This window comes from Phacochoerus africanus, chromosome 6, assembly GCF_016906955.1.
Source record: "Phacochoerus africanus isolate WHEZ1 chromosome 6, ROS_Pafr_v1, whole genome shotgun sequence".
Classification (NCBI taxonomy): domain Eukaryota; kingdom Metazoa; phylum Chordata; class Mammalia; order Artiodactyla; family Suidae; genus Phacochoerus; species Phacochoerus africanus.
Window position 1 is genome coordinate 110,189,289 of NC_062549.1, and position 23,623 is coordinate 110,212,911.

At 41.0% G+C, this 23,623-nt stretch overlaps 1 protein-coding gene across 1 annotated transcript; it reads right to left on the bottom strand.

Annotated features, from left to right (window-relative positions):
• Positions 1 to 13,629: 13,629 nt before the first annotated feature.
• On the bottom strand, positions 13,630 to 21,857 carry RBM15 (RNA binding motif protein 15). The gene is made up of 2 exons (XM_047785071.1): positions 18,113 to 21,857; positions 13,630 to 14,002 (listed from the first exon to the last, which is right to left on the bottom strand). Exons 1-2 carry the CDS (start codon positions 20,979 to 20,981, stop codon positions 13,980 to 13,982), a joined length of 2,892 nt encoding a protein of 963 aa, XP_047641027.1. The 5' UTR covers positions 20,982 to 21,857; the 3' UTR covers positions 13,630 to 13,979.
• Positions 21,858 to 23,623: the final 1,766 nt, after the last annotated feature.

The window sequence follows — 23,623 nt, forward strand, 5'->3', positions numbered from 1 at the left end:
AAAAATAGTAATAAACCCAAGCTCTGCTACTTGTTACTATATCTAAAGTTACTCAACCTCTCTGAATCCCAATTTCCCCCTCTGTAAAATGAGGACACCACCATCCTACCTCACAGCTATACTGTGAGGATTAAATGAAAATATACTTGTACCAAGCAAAAGATCCCTCATACACAGTAGCTGCTAATTTCCTTTCTTCTTTCTACATCAAAAAGCAAGATTAGGAGTTCCTGTCGTGGCGCAGTGGTTAACGAATTCGACTAGGAACCTTGAGATTGCAGGTTCGATCCCCGGCCTTGCTCAGTGGGTTAAGGATCTAGCACTGCCGTGAGCTCTGGTGTAGGCCGCAAACGCGTTGCTGTGGCTCTGGCGTAGGCTGGCAGCTACAGCTCTGATTAGACCCCTAGCCTGGGAACCTCCATATGCCGCGGGAGCGGCTCAAGAAATGGCAAAAAGACACACACAAAAAAGCAAGATTAAAAAAATAACACATTTTCTAGGAATCACAGTCATCGATCTCCCTTTCCTTTTGGAGCAATAACTGTTCTCAAAAGACTTCACCTAGGGCAATTAGATTCTTTCTTCCTATGAAAGCAAACTACACATCTTAAGCAGGACCAACTAAAGAACTCCAAGTTGAATTCTGATTTACACAGGCTTTATGACTCTTAAGCAACAGAGCAGTTCTTCATCTTACTCAATGCCAAGAGCCCCTCTAAACCTGGGTGGTATGGATCTGAATCCCTAGACTATAGACTTCGTAACTAACGTATTCATTGTATTAACAATTAACTTACCATGTTCCTGTTCATTCATTCCTTCCCTTGAACAATAAGATGTCAACACATTTCTAAGTAACCACAACTAGAAATACTATCCCAGACATACATAGGGTTTCAAAAAAAGCAAAATAGTACACTGATACTCTATCTCCTTCCCTCTTAAGATATCCCATAAGACAAAGAGAAAACAAATAGTAGCCTTAGGATATTATGTAAGTATGTGTTTGGAGAAGTAGAACAGTAAATAATTTTATTTCAAAATCTAATATATCCTAGTCATTGAGGTAGGCATATTTTATATTTAATCTCCACGACCTTTAAAAGCATATACTATGATGCCTGTTTTACAAATGAATAAACGTAAGGTCAAAGAGATTAAACACCCAATATGTAGTGGTATCACAATTCAAATACAAACTGACACAAACCCCTATGCTTTTTCCTTTGGACAACCCTGGCTTCTTGGCAGTATCACAAGACTACAAAGCTTATTTTATTAAAAGCAGTTATGTTATAATAAATTTGTTCTAACTCAAATTGGCATAAAACTTTAATATCTAGATTGAGAAAGGATGCAAAATAGCCAAGAACCAAAACAAACAAACAAATTACAGCCACAAACAGATCTGCTACAATGCAGTAACAATGTAGCTGTTAAAGATAACAAATTTTAGGTCCTCCAATATTCACCAACCTTGACCCAAGGTTGCACGCCTAAGTACAGAACACTTTTAATTCCTTAATAGTAAGATATTAGTTGAAATGTTTATAAACTGTAAGCCTTGAAATATCTACAAATACATGTACTCAGTAGAGCCATATAATTTGAAAGTCCAGTATATACTTTCTTCTCAGCTATTATTGAGTTACTTAAAACTAGTAAGATTACCAGAGGTTCCCACTATGGCACAGCAGAAACAAATCTGACTAGTATTCATGAGGACGCTGGTTCAATCCCTGGCTTCACTCAGTTGGTCAGGGATCCGGTGGTGCCGTGAGCTGTGGTGTAGATCACAGATGCGGGTGGGATCCCGCGTTGCTTTGGCTGTGGCGTAGGCCAGCAGCTGTAGCTCTGATTCAACCCTTAGCCTGGAAACTTTCATATACTGCGGGTGTGGCTCTAAAAAAGCAAAAAAACCAGAAGTTCCCGTCGTGGCGCAGTGGTTAACGAATCCGACTAGGAACCATGAGGTTGCGGGTTCGGTCCCTGCCCTTGCTCAGTGGGTTAACGATCCGGCGTTGCCGTGAGCTGTGGTGTAGGTTGCAGACGCGGCTCGGATCCCGCGTTGCTGTGGCTCTGGCGTAGGCCGGCGGCTACAGCTCCGATTAGACCCCTAGCCTGGGAACCTCCATATGCCGCGGGAGCAGCCCAAGAAATAGCAACAACAACAACAACAACAACAACAAAAGCAAAAAAAAGACAAAAAAAAAAAAGCAAAAAAACCAAAAACGGAAACCAGTAAGATATCATTTCTTACTGGTCTTAGAAAATGCCATACCATCACTGTAAAAGTAGGAATTTTCTATATACATTGCTCATAAAATGCTATTTCTGTTACTAAAACTCTATCTTACAGTACTTTTAAGTTTTTAAAGTTATTTTCCTATTACCTCATTAGCATCCTGTCACTCCTGCAAGGAAAATAGATAGGTATTATTATTCCTATTTTATACCTAAAGAACAAAAGCAAATTAAGACCAAGTTATTGTCTAAAGCTACAAAGCTAGAAGTTCCCACTGTGGCTCAGTAGGTTAAGAACCCAACTAGTATCTATGAGGATATGGGTTCAATCCCTGGCCTTGCTCAGTGGGTTAAGGATCTGGTGTTACTGTGAGCTATGGTGTAGCTCACAGATGTGGCTTGGATCCCGTGTTGCTGTGGCTGAGGTATAGGCCAGCAGCTGTAGCTCTAATTTGACCCCTGGCCTGGGAACTTCCAAATGCCGCAAGCGTGCCCCCCCCCTTAAAAAACCCCAATAACAACAAAACAAATAAAGCTACAAAGCTAGTCCTCAACAGAGCCAACTCTGAAAACTAAATAACAATGCTGATTAGATCATGGCTCCTGGCTTTTCTTCTTTAATGATTCTCTAAAAATTTAAAATTAATAAAAGCAACAATTATACTTAAATGGACTAAAATAATTTGTGATTGTTTTTCAAATAATCTAGGTATATTAACATATGTGATGCTATGCTTACTAAAAACTAGCTCCTTAGTAAATAAACTTGCCTAATTGTAAAATTAGCTTTTTCCACACAAGAAAAAAACACATTATGTATCATTTGATTTTAGATGTAATTTTTTTTTTTTTTTTTTTTGCTTTTTAGGGCCACACCTGCAGTATATGGAAATTTCCTGGCTAGGGGTCAAATAAGAGCTACAGCTGCTGGCCTACGACACAGCCACGGCAACTTGGGACCTAGGCCGCATCTGTGACCTACATCACAGCTCACAGCAACACCAGATCCTCAACCCACTGAGTAAAGCCAGGGATTGAACCCACGTCCTCATGGATACTAGTCAGGTCTGTCACCGCTGAGCCACAATAAAACTTCCTAGATGTAATTTTTAAGAGAGAAATAATGCATACTTGGACAGTGGTTTCTCTGAAGACCTCAATATAAAACAAAAGCCCAATACGTTTTAAAAACCTTGAGTGTTTCTCTTAAAATAGAACCAACTTGTATGAGGATTTATGTCTATATATCTGCCTTATCTGGTCACTCATTTACCACAAACAACCACCTAAATGTGTCACATTTATCACCCACAGGTCCTAACATATACACACAAATGAAAAAAAACAAAAGCCCTTGGAATCATCTTTTTAACTAAATCAGTTTAAAATTCATACTTTATTTCTATGAGAGGGAGGCTGGCATAACCTAGGGCCACTAAGAGAAATAAGACATTTATTAAAAAAAAAAAAAATCTATTCTCTGGTACATTTCAACAGACACTAATAAATATAATCTACTTCTATCCAAAATGATGATCAATAACAACCTAGTGACGTGGTTTCAGGGGTGCAGAGAATAAGACAAGGTGACCAATTACCTGGCTTTCCTGGAAATCAGGGAGTTCTAGGACCTGAAACCATCAGTTGGCCCCCCTTACTAAAGAGTAGAAAACACTAGACGACTAGATGTCTGGATACTTAACAGCACTCAGATAAAAACTAAACTGTTTTCCAGTCAACTTTCCCCAAAATCACAAATTCAATTGATTTTTACCCCTCTCAAGCTCCAGTGAGCAAACAGAAACCAAGAGGACAGACATTAGTACTTAAGGGAGGCATACATTTTTAACGAGAAGCCACTTTCAGGCATTAACAGACCAGGGACTTGTGAAGTGAAATTTTTAGAATGAGTTCACTTTCCCTATTGAAAAATTTCCAACTTTCACTTTTATACCATTTTTACAAAACGGATGACTTGGGCCAAAATAAAGATGTCCCACTCTTTGGCTGGCCTCAACCAACATCAATGTTCTTTCAGCAAGGAAAAGAGAAGTCTGTCCCTTCAGAATAATGTCGGGACCAAGGAAATGATAGGTAAGTTTTAAAAAACAAGAGCTAATATTGCCTTCCTTCAATATCCCAGAGCTAGTCAGAGTTTAGTATAAATTATTTACATACACCAACCTGTAGATCAGAGTTTACCTCACTGGACTAAAGTATGTCAAGCCAAATGCCCAGCTATGCAGTAGAGTCCTCTGAAGCCACAGTAATAAGATGACTCACCCACTGGCAGGTGTCTTAGGCTCTATGAATAATGGGTGTCTGCCTGGATGAGAACACATGTATATGCCCAACAGACGACCTCATCCTGCTTGGCTAAGAGAGAAGAGAAGCTAAAAAACTGGTCAGTAGTACAGTAAATTTTTTTTTTTTTTTGTCTTTTGGCTGCCCCAAGACATATGGAGGTCCCCAGCCAAGGATCAGATCTGAGCCACAGTTGCGACCTACACCGCAGCTTCAGCAACGCCAAATCCTTACTGTGGTGGACTGGGGATCAAACCTGCATCCTGGCACTGCAGACGTCACCAATCCTGTTGTGTCACAGCAGGAACTCCCAGTAATTGTTTTATGACAGAAAGAACCATACTTTGCTCCATGGAAGAGACTTATAAATCATGCAGACTTTTAAAACGTCCTCTGTACATATTTTATATTCCAATTTTCACTTACCAGAAAAGTATAATAGAGTAAGATCTAAAAGGGAAAAAACCAATTTTATCACCTCCAAATTAGATATAACCCAAAGTGAGAATTATTATACTGAGTTCTCTGCTTCAAGAAATGTGAAGTCAGAGTCACAAGAAAAATAAATCCATATTTAAACCCTCCTCTTACATTTAATGACTTGATGTCAATTTCCGCATAAGTAAAAATCAGTAGTTCGTATTTGAGCTTCAGATCACTGACATATATATCCTTATGTGAAAACAAACACCAAGCCATAGTTAATAAGATATGGGTTTATAAATATGGAGTTTAAAAGAAACTTACCCTTTCCCTTTGTGCAGCTCTGACTTCCAACCCAGTTTCTATAGAAACAGGAGGACAAGTGCCAGTGCCAGAAGTCTGCCAATTAGAACTCATCTTTTAGGTGCTGAATAATACAGCCATATCCCAAAGTCGGCTATGGGTTTTTGATTGTCAGTAGTTCCTAAAAAGAAACCCAGGAGGAAAAAAGACATTTAACCAACGACTATACTTAGAAGTACTCTCTCCTTTAAACTTGGCTATTAAAAAAAAAAAAAAAAAAAGAGGCGGTAGATCCAATCCCATGTGTTAAAAATTTTCTTTTAAATCAGAGCTTTAGACATTTCTAAGCTTTAGGAGCAGCAAATAGAAGAAAAGGTGTCACTGAAGGTTCAAAATATTTTTAAACTAATACATGCTGAAGAAAAACCACTCACTCATGTATCACAGAAATAAAGTATTTTCAACCACCAAACCTCAAACTTCGGATGAATTCATCCTGTTCACAGAATGAATTCAGTAAGATCATAACACTGAAGAGGATAAACTTCACAAATGAAATTTGTCTGGAGAAATAAATGATATAGGTAAGTTGTCACACACACAAAAAAATCCTCTCATGTCTCAGGAGAAATCCATAAATCATAAATGAACCTTAGAAAAGTCTTCTAGAGACACTGACATTGCTGTGCTTGAAAAAATTCCTCCAAAACACATGCTACTTAAAAAAATGTGTAAGTGCCCGTTGCGGCTCAGCAGTTAACAAACCCAAATAGAATGAGGACTCAGTTCAATACCTGGGTTAAGATCCGGTGTTGCCGTGAGCTGTGGTATAAGTAGCGATACAGCTCAGATCCAGCATTGCTGTGGCTGTGGTGTAGGCCAGCGGCTACAGCTCCAATTCGACCCCTAGCCTGGGAACCTCCATATGCCATGGGTGCAGCCCTAAAAAGACAAAAAAAAAAGTAAAAATTATGAGATGTGACAATAATCTGGCTGCAATTTTTCATTTGATATTGACATGGTTGCTTGGTGAATATACTTTAGAATCTTTTAAAAGATCTAAATCTCATAAAAATGTATGCATTAAAAATATCATTTCTGTATCGAAACTGCTGTCATGCAATTTATAGTATTCTCTGAACATTCACACTGGTTTATTCCCTTAAATACATACGAATCTTAGTATTCATTATTTGTTAAACTTTAATATAAATTAATTATTGCTATGTGAGGAAAATCAGTTTATTAATAAAGTTACTATCATACTACAATTAAAAAGCAAAGGCAGTTAGGAGCCACTCCTCAATCCTGTTCATATCCATCCCCCTCCATAGAAAGCTCTGAACCTACCTCTACCAAATTTTCTAAATTATGGGGCACCTATCAGCACAGTGTCTCAAATGTCCTTACCTGTATCTATAAAAAATAACATTTTCTATCTCACAATTAATAGAGTGGACTAGAACAGAATAGGAGGCAGAGAAAAAAATCTAAGTGTAACAAAGAACCAACTAACTAGGACTAACAACAGTAACCCTTCCCTCACCTTGGTGGCAGAGACGTCTGGTAATTTTCTGGTCACCAGAAGCTCACTACCTACAACCTCTCTTGTTCCTACTCTTCTTGTTGAAAATATTTAAATGCTTTGAAGTAAATCTCACTGACTAATACACAAATCAGAGAATCTTACACATGAGGGATAATAATCTAACCACCCATTTTTACTACACAGAATATTTATGTATCTACATCTTAAGCAGTGCTTCTCAAACTTTCCAAGACAGAGGAATCACTGGACATCTCATTCTAGTCAGTGGGTCTAGGTGAGGCCCTGAAATTCTACACTTCTTAAGTTTCTGTGTGATGCTAATACTACTAGTCAGAGGACCACACTTTCACAGCAAAAATTCTGGAAGACTAAGTTACCGTACTAAACCCAAATTATACTCTGAAAGGTTTTGGTTTTTCATTTCCAAAAAGAGTTTAAGAGGTTGACTATGTGTTAGTCAGGATGTTTAATATTTCTGTTTCTAGAGTAGTGGTTCTCGATGCTGGCTAAAGATCAGAATCATCCGTATACTTAAAACAAAATACTGGGGCCCTGGCAGAGCCCCACTGTACCTACATCAATGTAAATAAATCTCCAAGAGAGTTCCAGCTATTGACAAGAAGAAGTTCCTCAATTGATTCTACATAGCCAGGTTTGAGACCTCTACTACAAAAATGTGGAAAAATTCTAAGGAATGTAATTTATTGAAGTGTTTCTCTACAAAAGAATACACACAAACAAGATGCTTATCTTGAGGGCAAGGTAAAACTATTGACAGTCAATTTCATATGCTAAAATAAAAATTTTATGAAACAATTTTCCCAAGATGCTTTCAAATATGTAATAAAAATACATATTATGGAGTTCCCTTGTGGCTGAGCAGGTGAAGGACCTGACATTGTCACCACTGTGGCTCTGGTTACAGATGTGACACAGGTTCAATCCCTGGGCAGAGAACTTCCACATGCCACAGGCACAGCCAAAAAAAAAAAAAATATATATATATATATATATACATATATAAAAAAAATATATGTATGTGTGTATATATATACACACATATATGTATGTATGTATATGGTATCTCAAAGTGTTGATTTCACCTGTAATAATAGTTCTACCCTGGACATAGACGCAATCACAAACTTATGCATGAAAGTTTTTCATTAAGCCCCTTTCTTGGGTAAAAGGAAATCTGCTGGCCACCTGAGAAAGGTCATAGACCAATAGCACTAAAAACTGTATACATACATACATATGGTTTGCATGGGATGATCGCCATTCCACCAAAAAATCCTCTGAATTGATCTCTTAGTATGGAAGTTTGGTTTGATATCACCAGAAAAATCACAAGTTATAAAATATAGAAGGAATGATCAGGATGTTACAGCAGCAACTATATGTGACTACGGTATAAACCGTCGTGACAGCCTGCTGAAAGCAGAAAGAATAAAAAATGACATGTTGAGGAAATGAGGATATACACGGAGGAAGAGCTCAGGGTGGCCAACAATTATGAGTCCAAAGAAGAACTAAAATCTCTGTTACAGTATTTAAATAAAAGAACCCCATTCATCTCGAGCAAGAACATATTCAATCTTCAGAGAATCTGACATGCTAATTTACCTTTGAAGGAAATATTATCTTTGACTTGCAAATGGTCAAAAGATTTCCTGTTTTGAATTACTTATACTACATTTTGTCTTCAATTTGTATAGCTAAGTAAGTTTTCAAATATTAGGGCACCTATTATATACTAGGCATTATTCTAGATCTTGGGAATAAGAAACCTGAAGGACATTATTGGTTACTTTCCTAGACACATGGTCAAATCTTGATCAAATTCACTTCGCCTCCCTTGCTTAAAACTTCCAAAGACTTTCCACAACGTTCAGCTTTGAATACGGTCTAAACCCTCTGTCCTAGACAAAAAGGCTCTTAATTTACTACCTCCCTTCTTTAATCAGAATTTAAGTTCCATGAGAAATAAGAAATATCTTTTTTCTTCACCAATATACTCCCAAGAGCTAGAATACTGCTTGGTATATAACGGGTACCTAAATATTTGAAGAATTAAATAATTAGCTACACCGACTGAAGACAAACCCAGGACTGATAATTCAAAATAGGAAACTTCTGAACACACATATTCAATTCTAGAACCACTTCCAACTTTAAGATAGACTTCAATCACGTTATTTTTCAGATTAACTGAAAACTCAAGGTTATTTCAATCAGTTCCTGGCTGTGTACCCCTTAGCCACGAAATAAACTTTTCTGGCATCCCTTTAGCATTTATTTCATAAACTAAACAGTAGGCCTTCTTCGTCATTATAAGGTAAAATTAAATACTGAGCTAGACTGAACTGCTGGGAGAAATAATTACATGACTATAAAACTACTACTTAAGTGACAATTTTATAGGCTAAACTCCATGGCATTTGCAGTTTCATTCTGCTTGTTTCTTCAAAGGCTTTGAATGTACCTTCTGGAAACGCCTCCTCTCAGCTTCGGAATCTGGCTCTCCTACCTGAGCCTCTTTTCCAGCACCATCCGCCATTCCCATGCCTTAAATATGACATTATCCCAAGTTTATACGTCAACACTCTACTCTCTGTGGGCGTCAACACATGGCTACTGACCAGAGGCTACATCAGGATGACCTGAGGAGCTTGTAAAAAGAACAAAGACTCTTGGGCCATGCTGGCCTTTACAAATCCCAAAATTTTCTGGGATTGGAGCCAAGGGCCTGTATATTTCCTAAGAACTCCAAATGCTGATACACGCATTTGAAATCCACTATCCAGACATTTTCTCAAGTTTGCAGCTTTAATGCCTCCTGAAAAACACAAAGTAGGACAGTACAGTGTCCAAAAGCCCTGGTTAGAACAAAAGCTTGGTTAGAACCCTGGCTCTATCATTCACCTAGCTGTCAGATCATGGTCTGTGGTGAAACCTGGATAAAACCTGTGTCTAGGTCTTGGCGGAATGTTTGGCCTGAGGTGTTTAATAGCTGATTGCTATTAATACCACTCTTTACATCAGCATGCCTCAACTGACTATCCATCCTCACTCCCCACCTGCCTGAAACCAGCCTGCCTTTCAGGACTCCCTCAGGACCCAACCATACAACTAGTTTAGGCTCAGTCTTCATCTTTTTCATCTATCAACAAGTTGCTCTATTATCATGTATGCTTGTCGGCTTGACATCTCAATCCTAACCTCCTTCCACCATTCCACATCCTTCTCCAACAAATTATTTTGCAAAAGCCTTTCTTGATCATTCCAGCTTAATTTATTCATATATTCCTTCATATAACCATATCACCCATAAAAATTTACTAGCAATAATCAAACATTGCCCTGTGACATCTCTCCCATAGTTGTCTGTGAACTTTTCCCCTGATATTTAACCATTCACTTGTTTATACCTAATTTCCCCAGTTAGTGTATAAACTGCTGACAGGGGTAGAGACTATTTGATACTTTATATGCTCAGCATCTTATTTCTTAACATATAGCCAGCATTCAATTTGTACAGGAACCCTACCTGAATGCTTACTATCTCAGCATTTGGGTATAAAAGCTTGTTAAGTAATCTTACCATCAAAATCTCTTTATGGCTACTTCTTTTTTTTTTTTGGTCTTTTTGCCTTTTCTAGGGCCACACCCGAGGCATATGGAGGTTCCCAGGCTAGGGGTCTAATCAGAGCTATAGCCGCCAGCCTACACCACAGCCACAGCAACGCAGGATCCAAAACACGTCTGCGCCCTACACCACAGCTCACGACAACGCCGGATCCTTAACCCATGAGCAAGGCCAGGGATCGAACCTGCAACCTCATGGTTCCTAGTCGGATTCGTTAACCACTGAGCCACGTGGAGAGCTCCTATGGCTACTTCTTAGTAACAATCTTATCTGAGGTTTGAAGGAATTTTGTTATTCAATAAAATCCTCTGCTAAGAATTTATAACTAGATTATAAGTCAAGTTTTTAAGGAAAAGGGTTTTTAACCAGGAAAGCTTAAAGAGAGCAAACTGGAATGGACCGCTTTTCCTATTGCAAAAAGAAAAACAGATGCTGTACCAGCCACCATAAAAACTAAATTTATTGCCTCAGATAAACAGCTTGTAAATAATAATATGACTTAAGCTACGGAAGGGGTAATTTATAAAATCTAGGTTTACTAAAGCAAGGTAATCCCCATTTTCAATTTTAATACAACCAGGCTTTTCAAAATGGGCACAAATCAAATCAGAGGTGTTCTTAGTACTATTCCCTTTCTAGTAGGACCCTAAATTTAGATCATACGAAAGACACTGGGAAACCACACAGGTAATTCAAAAGGGCAGTTTCCAATTTATAAAGCCAGAACCCTAGATCTAACACTCAACCCAGTTAATATTTTTTTCTTCATGGTGTAGCTGGAAATAAAATGATTTCATGAGTAGTTTCCAAAAAACCATCATTCTGTGTACCTTCCCATTTTACATGACACGGTTTCATACACAAGTACAAATGTCCTGCCTGCAACATTTTTTCCTGTTTTTGAGATGAAGCCCAAGACCAAAGAAAGATATCCAACAGGTAGAACTACATAGAGAACATAACATCATCTTCCTCAAACTGCTATAGTTATTTCAAATATTTTTCCTCTAATTGCAAAACTGCTTAATGAGTTTTCCATTTGGACTAGTCAGAGAAAGCAAATACACTGAAAAATAACATTCCCAACAGGTATAAACTGTTTAAAGAAATGTACATGAGAGATCACTTGGCAAAGCTTTAAATGTTAAGCAACTCATAAAAACTCTTGTAAATGACATCTGGAGAACCTGAAAAATCACTGTATTTCACTTTTCCCCTTTGGTAAGAGACAAAAGATAAAAATTTCATAAAAAAGAAAAATTATCTTCAAAATTTTTGTTCCCGTTTAAAATAAAGCAAGGAAACCTAAGTTGTAAAATACATTAAAAATTTGTGCTTGTGGTAAACTGCCTCGGCCTCACACTCAAGTAACATCGGAGGGAGGGGCCGGAGGGCACAGAAGGCAGGTGGGACTCAACAATGAAAATGGTTAAGAGCTGGGTTTTTCTCAACAGTGCCCATTCACTTCCCCAAAGGTTGCTGCAGCTACCTCACTTTATAATTAATTCAATCTCCTTGGGGAAAAAGAGAAAAAACAAAAAACAACTAACCATTCTGACTTAGAGGTTTAGAAATCAGTGCTTATAATAAGCAACATTTATACCAGTTAAGTTCTTCCAGCACCATTAAATCACCACTAAATGTAAATAAAGACCATGGTTAACAGAAAAGGTCAAAATGTCATAGGTCCAAATCCAAAACCAGGGTTTTAATACTTTGGCTCCCACATTAGAAGAATTTTTTTCAAATGTTTAAAGAAATCTTCAAACTTAAAAAAAAAAAAAAAAAAACCCTAAAATTAAAATAGAACAAAAGTTCTGGCCTGCAACTTCAGCAAAACACTTGATGAGAGGCGGAAGCTAGTAACAGCAGCAGAGCACCAGAGCAACATCCCCGAAAACATTAAAAGCCCTCACCCTATAAATTATAATGCAATTTTGACCTCTCGAAACCCTCTTACCTGTTTACAAGAGTTTACACAGCTGTTTGCCACTGGAACACCACCTTGCAGAGTATAAGCGTGGCATCCTTTGTTGATAATCACCTGTTGCCTAAGTAATCATCATCCCGCATGGAGACAGACAGCACTAGGTAGGGCTCTTCCATCCGAGGTTAAAATTCAAAACAAGCCCAACAAGCCTGCATTTCAAGGTGGTCTTCGTCTGCAACTAGTTAAGTTTAAAACTGGCAAACAACAATGGTGTCTGAAGCCAATGGTGCAGCACTGCTGGCTTCCTCTTGAACTCCAGCGTTGTCACTGTGCACCGAAGTCTCCTGCTGCAAACAGGGGAGTTGTTCTCCTGTCCTGGAAACAGCCTCCAAAGCTCAGGAGCCCCTGTACAGGATAATGCAGGAACTAAAGGCAAACACTTTTTCCTCCTTAAGGATGCCTCCATTTCTCCTCACAATCTGTCCTACCAACCGAAGTGACTGGGCCTGAGTGTACGTTCGTACCTATGAAACCGTCACGGTGCATGCACATCCAAGGCATGTGGAACCACAGGTCAAGTAAGGCACAGATACCGAGTAACGGTTCTAATTACAAACGCTAGCTCTCAGGAACTCTTCATCCATTCAGAACTAAACCCATCACTGCATAACTCGGGTGAGAAGCCCCTGGAGACGGAGGAGCTCCTCAAATGTGTCAGGAAAGGCTTTATTAACATCACCATTAACATTTAAAAAGCAAGCGGAGCATTTCTCCTTCTTTTGGCAATTTGGTGCAAATGTTAAGTGCAAGATAAAGCAATTTCACACTTTTCTTCAAATTAAAAATGAAACTAAGGCCAAACGTGATGGGTGAACAAAATAAATCAAAACTTAAATTTCAGCAACTCCGGCTCTTCAAACCAGCAAAGCCCCCGACTCGTGCACTGTGGTGAGGCTTACGGTGCTTGCCCCGGCTTCTTGTGTGCCAGCAAACAGCACCATTTCCTCATCAAGTTGAGGACTGAGAAGCAAATGATCCCCTTCACTGCAAACAAAGGGGGGTCACAGTAACACTAGTGATCCTTCAGAATCGACACACTGTGATAGTCAACACGATGGTCTCCCTGCTTCTTGCTCAAGACAGACAAGATCTGAGCAGCAGCAAGAACCCCCTCAGCTGCAAACAAAGGGGTCAAAGGTTTGCCGTCAATTCACTTCCAGGCAGAAAAACATTTTCCTCAAAAGAAACAATTTATTTAGAATAAAACAAAAGCAGCTCAACTGTGAGCGCATGTTTGAGTGACAGCTACTTTTAAGCTGTGTGAGCCATAAAAAGGGTTTTTCTTTACTTTTCCAGAAATCTTGTGTACACAGCACAAAGCAAGGTCATTTTTTTTTTCCACTTAAAACACCGGCATTGGCATCACAATAGCAGATACACAACTTTAAGCTGCCATTTTAGTAAAATGCACAAATACTAAACAGATTAGCTTTCTTCCATCAAGAGGCCCATGTAAACTCCACATAAGCCACAACTTCTCTTCAAAAAGGTCCATTAGAGCTTTGAATTCCACATCTTCATCCGTTGTTCACCAGTTTTGCTTGCAGGGGGGAAAAAAAGGTTATTCAGTACAAATGTTTACAATATTAAAAATATATCTATTTCCCCTATGCCATTATAGATGAACATACATTAACAAGACCTTCCTGGATAGTCCACCTTGACTTCAAAAAGCACCAATAATACCCACTGGCACAAACCTTGAAATGAATTTACTGTATGAATAGACAACAAGTAGAACAATAGGGTGGATTTTTTTTTTTTTTAAAGACTGCAATTGAAGTGAGAATTACAGGACTGAAAATATCCTTTGTACTCATGTAACTGAGTAAAACACGTCAAAAAAATTCAGAAAAAAAAGCAAATTTATAATCCATTTATAATCAATATATTCTAAATATAACTTTAAAAAATGAAACTATAAAAAGGTGGAGTTTAGTCAAACTTTTACCCCTTCTAGTTTCACTCTGTAATTTATATGGAGCAATACAGACCTACTCCGTTATTGTAGAAAGGGGTCAAGATACAAAGCCGTTTAAAAATCCACCTTCATCTGTGTTACCAAAGACAGCAGCTGTTATTTTCTTTTAAGAAGACACTCATACAAACAATTACTAAACAGCCAAAGAACACCGTAGGACTTTTACTTTCCAACTGTTTAAATCAAACATATAAAACTCTTCATTAAGCTAGACAGTTCACCATGGTTACCTGAAATCATTTTCTCCCTTTAGGCACATCACTATAACCAGAATGTTAACAGGATCAGCTCCACTTTTCTTGTTCTCATAACTAACTCCTATCTCCAAACCAAACACTGTGGCAGAGACAGAAAAAAAAAAAAAAATGTCCAGAAACTCTCTCCAAAAATGTTTCACAAAAAAGGTCATTAAGGCCCTCTTCTCAAGAGGATCTCCTAGTTCTGTTACCAGAGTTTTTGGTGAATGGATCCTATATGGACCCAAACTGCAGTTCAAGCTGTACCTGCATAATGAGCAATTTCACTGTCTGAAGAAAGTGGATTTAAAATTGAAAAGGCAAAAATGACAAAAAATTGTCAGTGAAAACCTGCTCAGAAGTTTTTAAATAAATCAAAACAAGTGTTTGATTCTGAAAGCAACACATTCTCTACTTTTACTACTGCTCCTCAAATGATCCAATTGAGTTAAGAAGGGCCAAAGTATATTACCTTCAAAATGTGACAAAAGCTTTTACCAACCAGAGGATGGACATTTTAAGGCGTAATCCTTAAAGGGAAAACTTTATCTACTTTCAGTTGAGAGTCAAAATATACATCCTAAACCAAGAATTTAAATTTTTGAGTGGAAAATTCCTTATAGGAATCCCAGTTACAACCAACAAAATACAAAAAAATTGACTAGCAGCTGAATGATTCATTTCTGTAAACTTTGAAGTTGTGATCTAAAAATCTTAATTAGCTTGATGGGTTTTTTTTTAAACAGTAATACCTAATAGGTCATTTAATGATATACTGAAGTAATGCTTTCCATTCATTTGAACTGAGTTCCAGAAAATTAAAAAAAAATCAATTAAACAAATATATTTTTTAAAGTAAAAGTAAAAGAAACAATTGGTTGTTACAAAGAACATCCAATGTTGAGATTATGAAATTCTGGCTAATGAGAATTAGAACTAGATAGCTTTAGACTTTTGCTTGCGTTCCACTCTGAAGTTTTAAGATAGTTTACCAATATCATGAACCTGCACAAACAGAATGGGCAACACAAATCAGAGATTCATCTGAGTGGTGGCACTCTGCCGGTAAGCACCAAATTAAACATAATTAGTTATAATACATACATTTAGAAATGGTATCAAGCCATTGTTTCAAAAACACTGAAGCACAAATTGCCCAGATCTACAAAAGCCGCGATGTCAGATAAAGATTCAAACAAACATAGAGCAAAAACCACAGTACTCTACTCTTAAGGTAAGCTGTCACATCAACTTAAAAAAACAGAATGGAGGGAGGGAGGGAGGAAGAAAAAAATAAAAGAAACAGGGAAAAGCCGCACACACTTCGGATTAGAGTAAAATTAGAGGTCATGGACTTCGCTCTCTAAAAGAGAAAAACCATTTGCCCCGCCATCTTATCAAAAGATATTCAAAAGTTAATGGTTAGTGAAATTATTTAAACTGGAAAAATGTATCCAGCCACAAATTGTACTTTGACCCTCTGTATGTACAGACTGCACATTTGCATTAGTTTCTGAACAGGTGTCTACTCCATATTAGCATGTCAAGCAGAGCCTTTTAAAAGCAAATAGGACCAAAAGTCTTAATTGTAGGATTTCAGGTATTTTCCCTACAGGCACACCAAAGACCTTTGTGCTCATAGCCTAGTATCTTTCTTCCCTCAAAATGGCTAGTTTTTCCAGTTTAAAAACAAAAAAAACACAAAACCTTCCAAACTTAAAAAGAAAATTTAGAAACGCATAGTGAAAACCAAAAAGGATGACACAGTGTGATGAGGCTTTCATGCTGACATGCATTAGACACCTGTCATAACGAACAATTAAAAATTACACGACATTTCCCTGGGTTATTATTGGTGCTATTTCAAAACCATCAGCTTTGATAACAGAAAGAAAACAGTTGGGTTCTGCCAGGCTTTCAATAAGTCACACAGAAGAGAAACATGACCATGATCCAAAGGTCCTCAAGGTTCTAATCATAATTAAGTATCATGGGCCTTAGCTCAAGTCCTTAGCATTTAAATCGTTGAGGGAAAATAGACTTACAAATGACCTGAGAAACTAGGAGTTCGGGTACAGGGTAGATTTAAAAAAAAAAAAGACAAGAAAATCACTCACTACTGTTAAGCAGCAAAAGCCCTTGTTAAGAACCAGAAATTGATATACTCTTCAGTTTTGGAAAAAATTGTGAAGGTAGGCTAAATTATTTTGTATTAATTCCAGGTGTCTGGGAAAATAAAACACTAAAAAGGGCTTTCCTTAACTGACATTTCAATACTCTGTGGTTAGACACAAGTGAAAACATTAAACACAAAATTTCAGAGATACTGAAAACATTTTCAATAATGTAATGTCATCGCTACTAGTTTAAATATGAAAATAAAAATATGAGCGAAATTTTAAAAGAGCATGTCAAAGGCATTTCACGATGACTTTAAAAAATTCTGCAATCCAGATACGGCTGATTAATGCCCACTGAAACAAAAGATGACTTATGAGCCTGCAGACAACTTTTCTTTCTATTATTAAAATCAGAAATTTGAATGGATACAAAAATAAAAACTCATCTCCAGTGAAAAACGCGTTCTGAAATATGCACAATTAAATTAGAACTGTACCTGCCACACCGCTCTGAAAAAGTCAGTAAAACACTACCACACACCAATAACTGACCAAAGAATTCTGATTTTAAAAGCACCTACTCACTTCCTGCATACTAGTGTAAGCATAAGACATACGTGGTTTGTAACATACTCCTCAATTTTTACTGAACAGTTACAGCTACAAACCAAAAGTGCATATACGGGATACAGAACTCAAGAACTAGTGATAAAAAATGCTTATGTTAAAGCAAACTCTCTGGGAATAAACCATGTATTTTAAGAGAAATACTCAAATACCTGATTAAAATAATCACATTGCTATACAATTTACCAGCTGATACCTCTGAGATCCCTGCTCGAATTTCAGCCACATAAATAACATTTGTGATACATGAATTATTTGCCTACATTCCAATCAAGCCAATTTTTAGGTTGTATATTATCATCTTTATATAGTCTGTGGGCTCTTTGTTTTCCAAATTCTGACTTCAGAGTTTTGGTTTTGTAACTTTGAGGATTTTTTTAAGCTCAAGGTTAAAAAAGAAACTGCAGAAAAAGAGGGGAAAAGTTACTCAACAGAGTGGGAACTCCTAGTTAAAGTAAATCCATCTGCCTACTACCTTTGGGGCATCCCTTTCACTTAAAATAAGAGCTAAACTCTCCTAAATTCTATTTTAAAGAGGTTTATAAAAATATAAAAAAGAAAAATGCTACAACTAAACAACTAATTAAAAAGAAAATTTCATCTGATGCTGTATCCCATTACACATCACAAAACAGGAACCATGTCAAAGCACTAAATACAAGTTACACATGGACTTTAAGACGCACCACGGACAATGATCATGACCAGGTAATCTTCTTCAGATTTGGCCAGTGCCTTGGCAGGGGAATCCAGGAACTGCTGGGAGAACTCACAGGGTGGGAAGGCGTGAAGGACCCCGGTGTTTTCCTTGTCTTTGTTGCCCCCCACAGGGAGGCTGATCACCCCAGCGGCCTGCTTTTGCTTTAAATAGGACACGAGGTTCCTAAGTGGCCTCTGAGTAGAGGTGGCAGTGTCTGACGTGGCCGAGGAAGAGGAGGACCTGCTATCAGAATTTCCAGGCACAGCCAGAAGAATAGCATAACCATTGGGCCCTGCTACTTTGATGCGGCGAGTGACTTCATCCAACTTGGGCTGGTCCAAACGAAGACGCTGAGTGATCTTGAGCTGGGCCACTTTGCCTCCCGTTGAGCCCTCCACTAGAAGACTACTAGCCACTTGGAGGTCACCCTGCAGCAGATGCATGTTGGAAGGAAAGTTGCTGTTCTTCAACAGAAGCATGCCCTGCCACGCCAAACAGAGTTTGGGAGAGGCTGCTGCCGCAGGGGCTGTTCCACCATCCTGTTTCTGGGAAGGGGACTTCAGCTTCGATGAAGCAGTGCTGGTGCTGGGGGCACTCCCATCAGACCGGTCTTCTTTTTTCAGAGGGCTTTTTCCTTCGGTGGAAGCTGTTGTCCGGTGCTTCCTATCCCGTTCAGCTGATGCAGAGTTTTTACGGTCTCGCTTGTCACCCTGGCTCTTCTCCAAACTACCTCGTCTGTCTCTGACTGGAGAGGGCCTTTCCAGGAGGAGAAGACGGGAAGATCGATCGTTGTCACTATTGTAGCGATCCCGGCTACTGCTCAGTTCTGGACTGCGGTCAGGAGAAGGCGCGCAGTGACGTTTTCGGGGGCGGTCATTCTCAGGGGACCTATCCAGATGCCGTCCCCCACTCTCCTCAGGCAGCCTTCGCTTCCTAGGCTGGTCTCTGCTGCTGGGCAGATCTCGCTCACCTCTGTCCCGATCCAACGACCAGCCGTCCCGCCTGCGATCCAGGCTGTCCAGTGGCTCATAAGCAGGCACAGCAGTAGCTGCAGTCCGAGTGCTGCGTTCACGGACGGGGGGCGGGGGTGGCACCCAGTCAGAGTCAGGATAAAGGTCCCGATCACGATCTCTGTATAGTAAGGGTGGTGTCCTATCCCGAGCACCCCTCAAAGGATCAGGTGCCCGATGTCCAAAAGCATCTGTCACCAGTTCATAATGAGTTAAGGGCAGAGGCTGCAGATATTGCTGCTGGTAACGATGTTCTGTGTCAGCAAAGTCTACTCTAAGGCGTCGATCTGGGCCACCAAGTGGGAAGCCCCGCATATGCGTCCAGGCCGCATGAGCTGCATCCAGGCTTTCGTATTGGATGTATGCCCAACTGTCACCTTTGCGGTAGTCGATGGTACGTATGGTGCCAAATCGGTCAAATTCCCTTGCCAGGGCAGCAAGAGGCACCCAAGGACCCAGGCCACCTACCCAGAGGCGAGTGGTGGGTGTAGCTTTGCCATAACCAATTTTGATAGGATTCCGAATTATAATTTTGCCAGACATTGCTAGTTTGGCCCGGTGAGACATGTCTAGGTTCTCAAATTTGAGAAAGCCATAGGTGCTGGTCTGGCCCCGAGAAGGCCTCTTGATGTCTACTTCTGTGATGACTCCAAAACGGTCAAAAGCCCTTCTTAGGTCACTCTCTGTCACAGTGATGTCTAGGTTGCCCAAGAAAAGCGTCCGGTTAGCTCGCTGATCATCCTCGGGCGAGATCTCATCCACATCTCTGAAAGGAGCAGCACCTGCTCCAGCTCCCACCCTTGGCTCCAGACTGTAGGCTGGCCGCACTCTCTCATAGAATGGATAGTCTCGCTCTCTCTCCAGCTCTCGGGGCAACGGCGGCGGAGGTGGAGGGGGCAGGCGGCCAAGAGCCAACTGCTGCAACCGGTAGTCTCTGTATCCCAAGGCTGCGCCACCAGGAGAAAGTGATCTCTGGCCTCCACCACCTCCCCCAGGGGGGTGCCGGTGACCACCCACAGAGGACCCGACCACGCTGGCTGATGGAGGATAAGAATCTTTGTCTAAAGGGGAGCGGCTGCGGCGCCGGCTCACATACACAGCTTCTATCTTCAGGGGCCGGTCATAGAGCACCAGGCGGCCTCTGGCATGCTTGGCCGCCCGCGCGTCCTCTGGCCGCCGGAAGTTCACAAAGGCTACTCGCTCATCCCCGCTGCCAGAACCCGAGAGATGGCTGATTTTGACACTTACATCACCGAAGCGTTTGAACTCATGAAACAGTCCGTCCTCCACCGCCTCGTCACTCAGCTGGGACCCCAACTCGCTTATCTTCAGCGTCTTGTATTCCCCGCCGTCCCCGCCGCCAGGAGCTGAAGAGGCGGCCCCAGAGGAACGTGATTCCCCGCCTCCACCCCGGGAGCTGCTGCGCGACTCGCCCCCGCCCGAGGAATTTTTGGTGCTTGGGGAGCTGTAACTATGCAAGCGGCTACTGGAGCTGCCCCCACCGGTCTCGTACTCGCGGCTACCACCTCGGCTGCTGGACTTGTCCAGATGAAGGCTGCGCCGCGACCCGCCGCCGCTGTCGGTCTTTCCGCTGCTGCTCCCATTGCTGCCACCAGAGCCCCCCAACTTCTTGCTCCGCTCCCCGCGGGAAGTCGAGTCCTCACCACCACGCGAACGTTTGGGCTTGACTGGGGAGCGCTCTTTTCCCTTCATTGTCGCGGGTCGTCGGAGGTCTTCTCCGCGGAGCTGATTAACCCGCCGCCCCGCGCTCGTTTCACACAGCGGAACCGCACGCCGCCATCTTGGACTCCGCCGCGGCAAAGGGTCCCGCCCCGCAGTCTTCATTGGTCAATTAGCTCCTCTCTTCTACAGTCTCATTGGGAAAACCATTTGTCTGTCTTTACATCTCCCCGCGCTCCGGGAAGGCGCCCGCCCGACTACTGTTATTGGGTTCCCAATGCCCTAGTCAGAGTACCTCATTGGTTACATTCGTTGTCCATCTTAACGGTTCCTCGCGCCAGACTGTAGCTCCGCCCCTCGCACTCTACGGTCACCTGACCCGAAGTCTGGAGGCGTTGATTGGACAAAAAGTCTGCCCTGTAACGGTACTTCTTGCGCGGTGAAAGCAGAGATCCCACCTCCTCATCCCTTTCATTGGTTTGTGATCCCGTCCTTTAACCTACTATTTGGGAAGTCGGGCCATATGTTCTAGCGTTTTTTTCTGAGAGGCCGGCTCACAGCGATCTCGCGAGAGAGAGAAAGCTCCCTCTTTCGACCCCCTTCTGTTACCTCTCCGGCGGCTGAAAGAGGTTTAAATCTGATTGGATGTTGATGAGGACGTTGATAGGCTGAAATAACTGTCCATCATTCGCTTAAAGGGGTAGGCCCATTTACTGAGGAGGCTGCCTGAAGGTGAAAGAGTAGAATTCGCGCTTGCTCCGCGACGTCACTTAGACGTCGCGAGGTGGTGACCCTGAGCCAGCTCCGCCTCCTTGTGCTCTCGGCGTTCTCTCCAACATTTGTTTGGTTCAGCGGCCAACTTTGTTGAGCTTTGACCCTCGGAGTTCAAACCGTCTGAGCTCACTACTTCCTGCCTGTGTGGGACAAGGAGCTGGGCATGTCCTGCGGCTGTCGGGGCCTACGAGTCCCTGAGAAAGCGAAGAGTCACGAGTCACCATCTTAGCCCCTTGGGCCTCCGCGCCTACAGCCGGAAAAAGCTCCACCCCCTGTGAGCGAGAAAGCGCCGCCTAGGCCGGGAGTTCACAGTTCAAGAGGTCCCGGGTCACACTAAGGCCCGGGGCGGGGCGGGAGGGGACGGCGGCCGAGCGCAGCCTCTTGGGGTCCTGCGGCTGGGACGCAGCGGAGCTGAGATGCAGCCCTAGCTTGGGCGCGCTGACCCTTCTCGGCGCTGCGCGTTTCCGCCCGCGCGCCCCGGGGCAACGCAGGAGAGTCACTGATGCGCCCAGTTTCACCGCCCGCGGGCGGGGCGGAGACGGTCGAGCCGAGGCGGACAGGTCTGGGCTTCCTGTTATATGTTGTAAAGTCACGTGGGTTTTGGATTTTGTTGTCCCATGATATAACTACGATTAATCGAGTGAAATTTACGCTCCATGAAGATGTGTCGCGTATTTTCTGTGGCTTTTTGTACCTCCCTCCATTCCCAGTTAGTCTGTATACTAGAACTTAGTAGAACGGCCACCTTGCTATCTCGCTCTAAATCCATCTCTTTGGGTTCTCTGAATCATTAACCGCTTTAAACCCCAACTTTCCAGAGACCTTTATTGTGTCGGACAGCAAAGCACTTGTGTGAGGTGCTGGTAATATCTAGAGGAAAACAGTTACAGCCTCTGTCCAGCTGCCCATGCCTGGTGAGAGGAGGTTGTGCTGAGTTCATCCTAAGGGTTAGGGTTTTCTCCCCGGTATCTTCTGGGCAGAGGATGATCCTCTCAACTACACCTCCTAGGAGCCAGTCTGTAGTAGAGAATGTGAGAGGTTTTTTAAACAGGGCCCTTTTCAAGGTTACAAATTGCCCCAAACTGAAACTTAAACTTGAAACTTAGAAGATTAGGGTCTGCCACCTGTTTAGCCCTGTCTTAGCCATTCTTCTCTTTATTCAGTAACCTTGATGAAAGTGAAAATGTTTTATTTCTTGATCAACAAAGCTTGACAAAAGCCCACTATGTACAAGCATAAAAATCTATAACAGTGTTGGGTGTAGACATAACTCATTTTATTAAAACTAGCCATTAAAATAGCTTCATAAGGCATAGTACAGTGTGTGTAATATGCTGCGATTGTGGTTTTTTTAAATGATATACTTGTATACTGTATGTATGTTTTAAAACATATATTCATGAAACTCAATTGAGAATACTTAGGAAATTGTTACTAAGAGCTTGCTGTGGAAGGGAGAGTTGAGGGTCTGGATGGTAGAAAGACTACCTTTATGCAGTATTAAAAGAAAACTGTTGTTTTACTATGTGTATGCTATTGTTTAATTTTTTTCAAATAGCAATTATTTTTAGCTTTCCTTAAAAAACTTTTTATGGAAAAACTAAAAAGTATACAAAAATAGAATACGGTAAAGAACTCTGTTGTACCCAACACCCAATTTCAATAATTTTCAAAGCACGTCAATCTCATTTCATCTACACTCTCTTTCCATTTTTTCTTCTCTTCATTATTTTGTTCCAGGCTCATCTGGTACATTTTCTGCCCCAGACATGGAATCAGTTATTTCTCCAAGGAGTTCTAGTTTCTTTTAGTGGGAAATGATACTTAGAGATAAAAATCTGGATGCTAGGGTATAAAAAGAGAAGTAAAGACAACACGTTATTCAAAAGAAAAAGCTTTATATAGCTAGGGGGTTTTCATCTGTTTCAAGGTTCTATTAACACAACACAAATTTAAAGTTAAGCCACTTTAACCAGTGTTATAGCCAATCCAAATAAATTAAGCTCCCAGGTGATTATTTTTGACCTAAATTG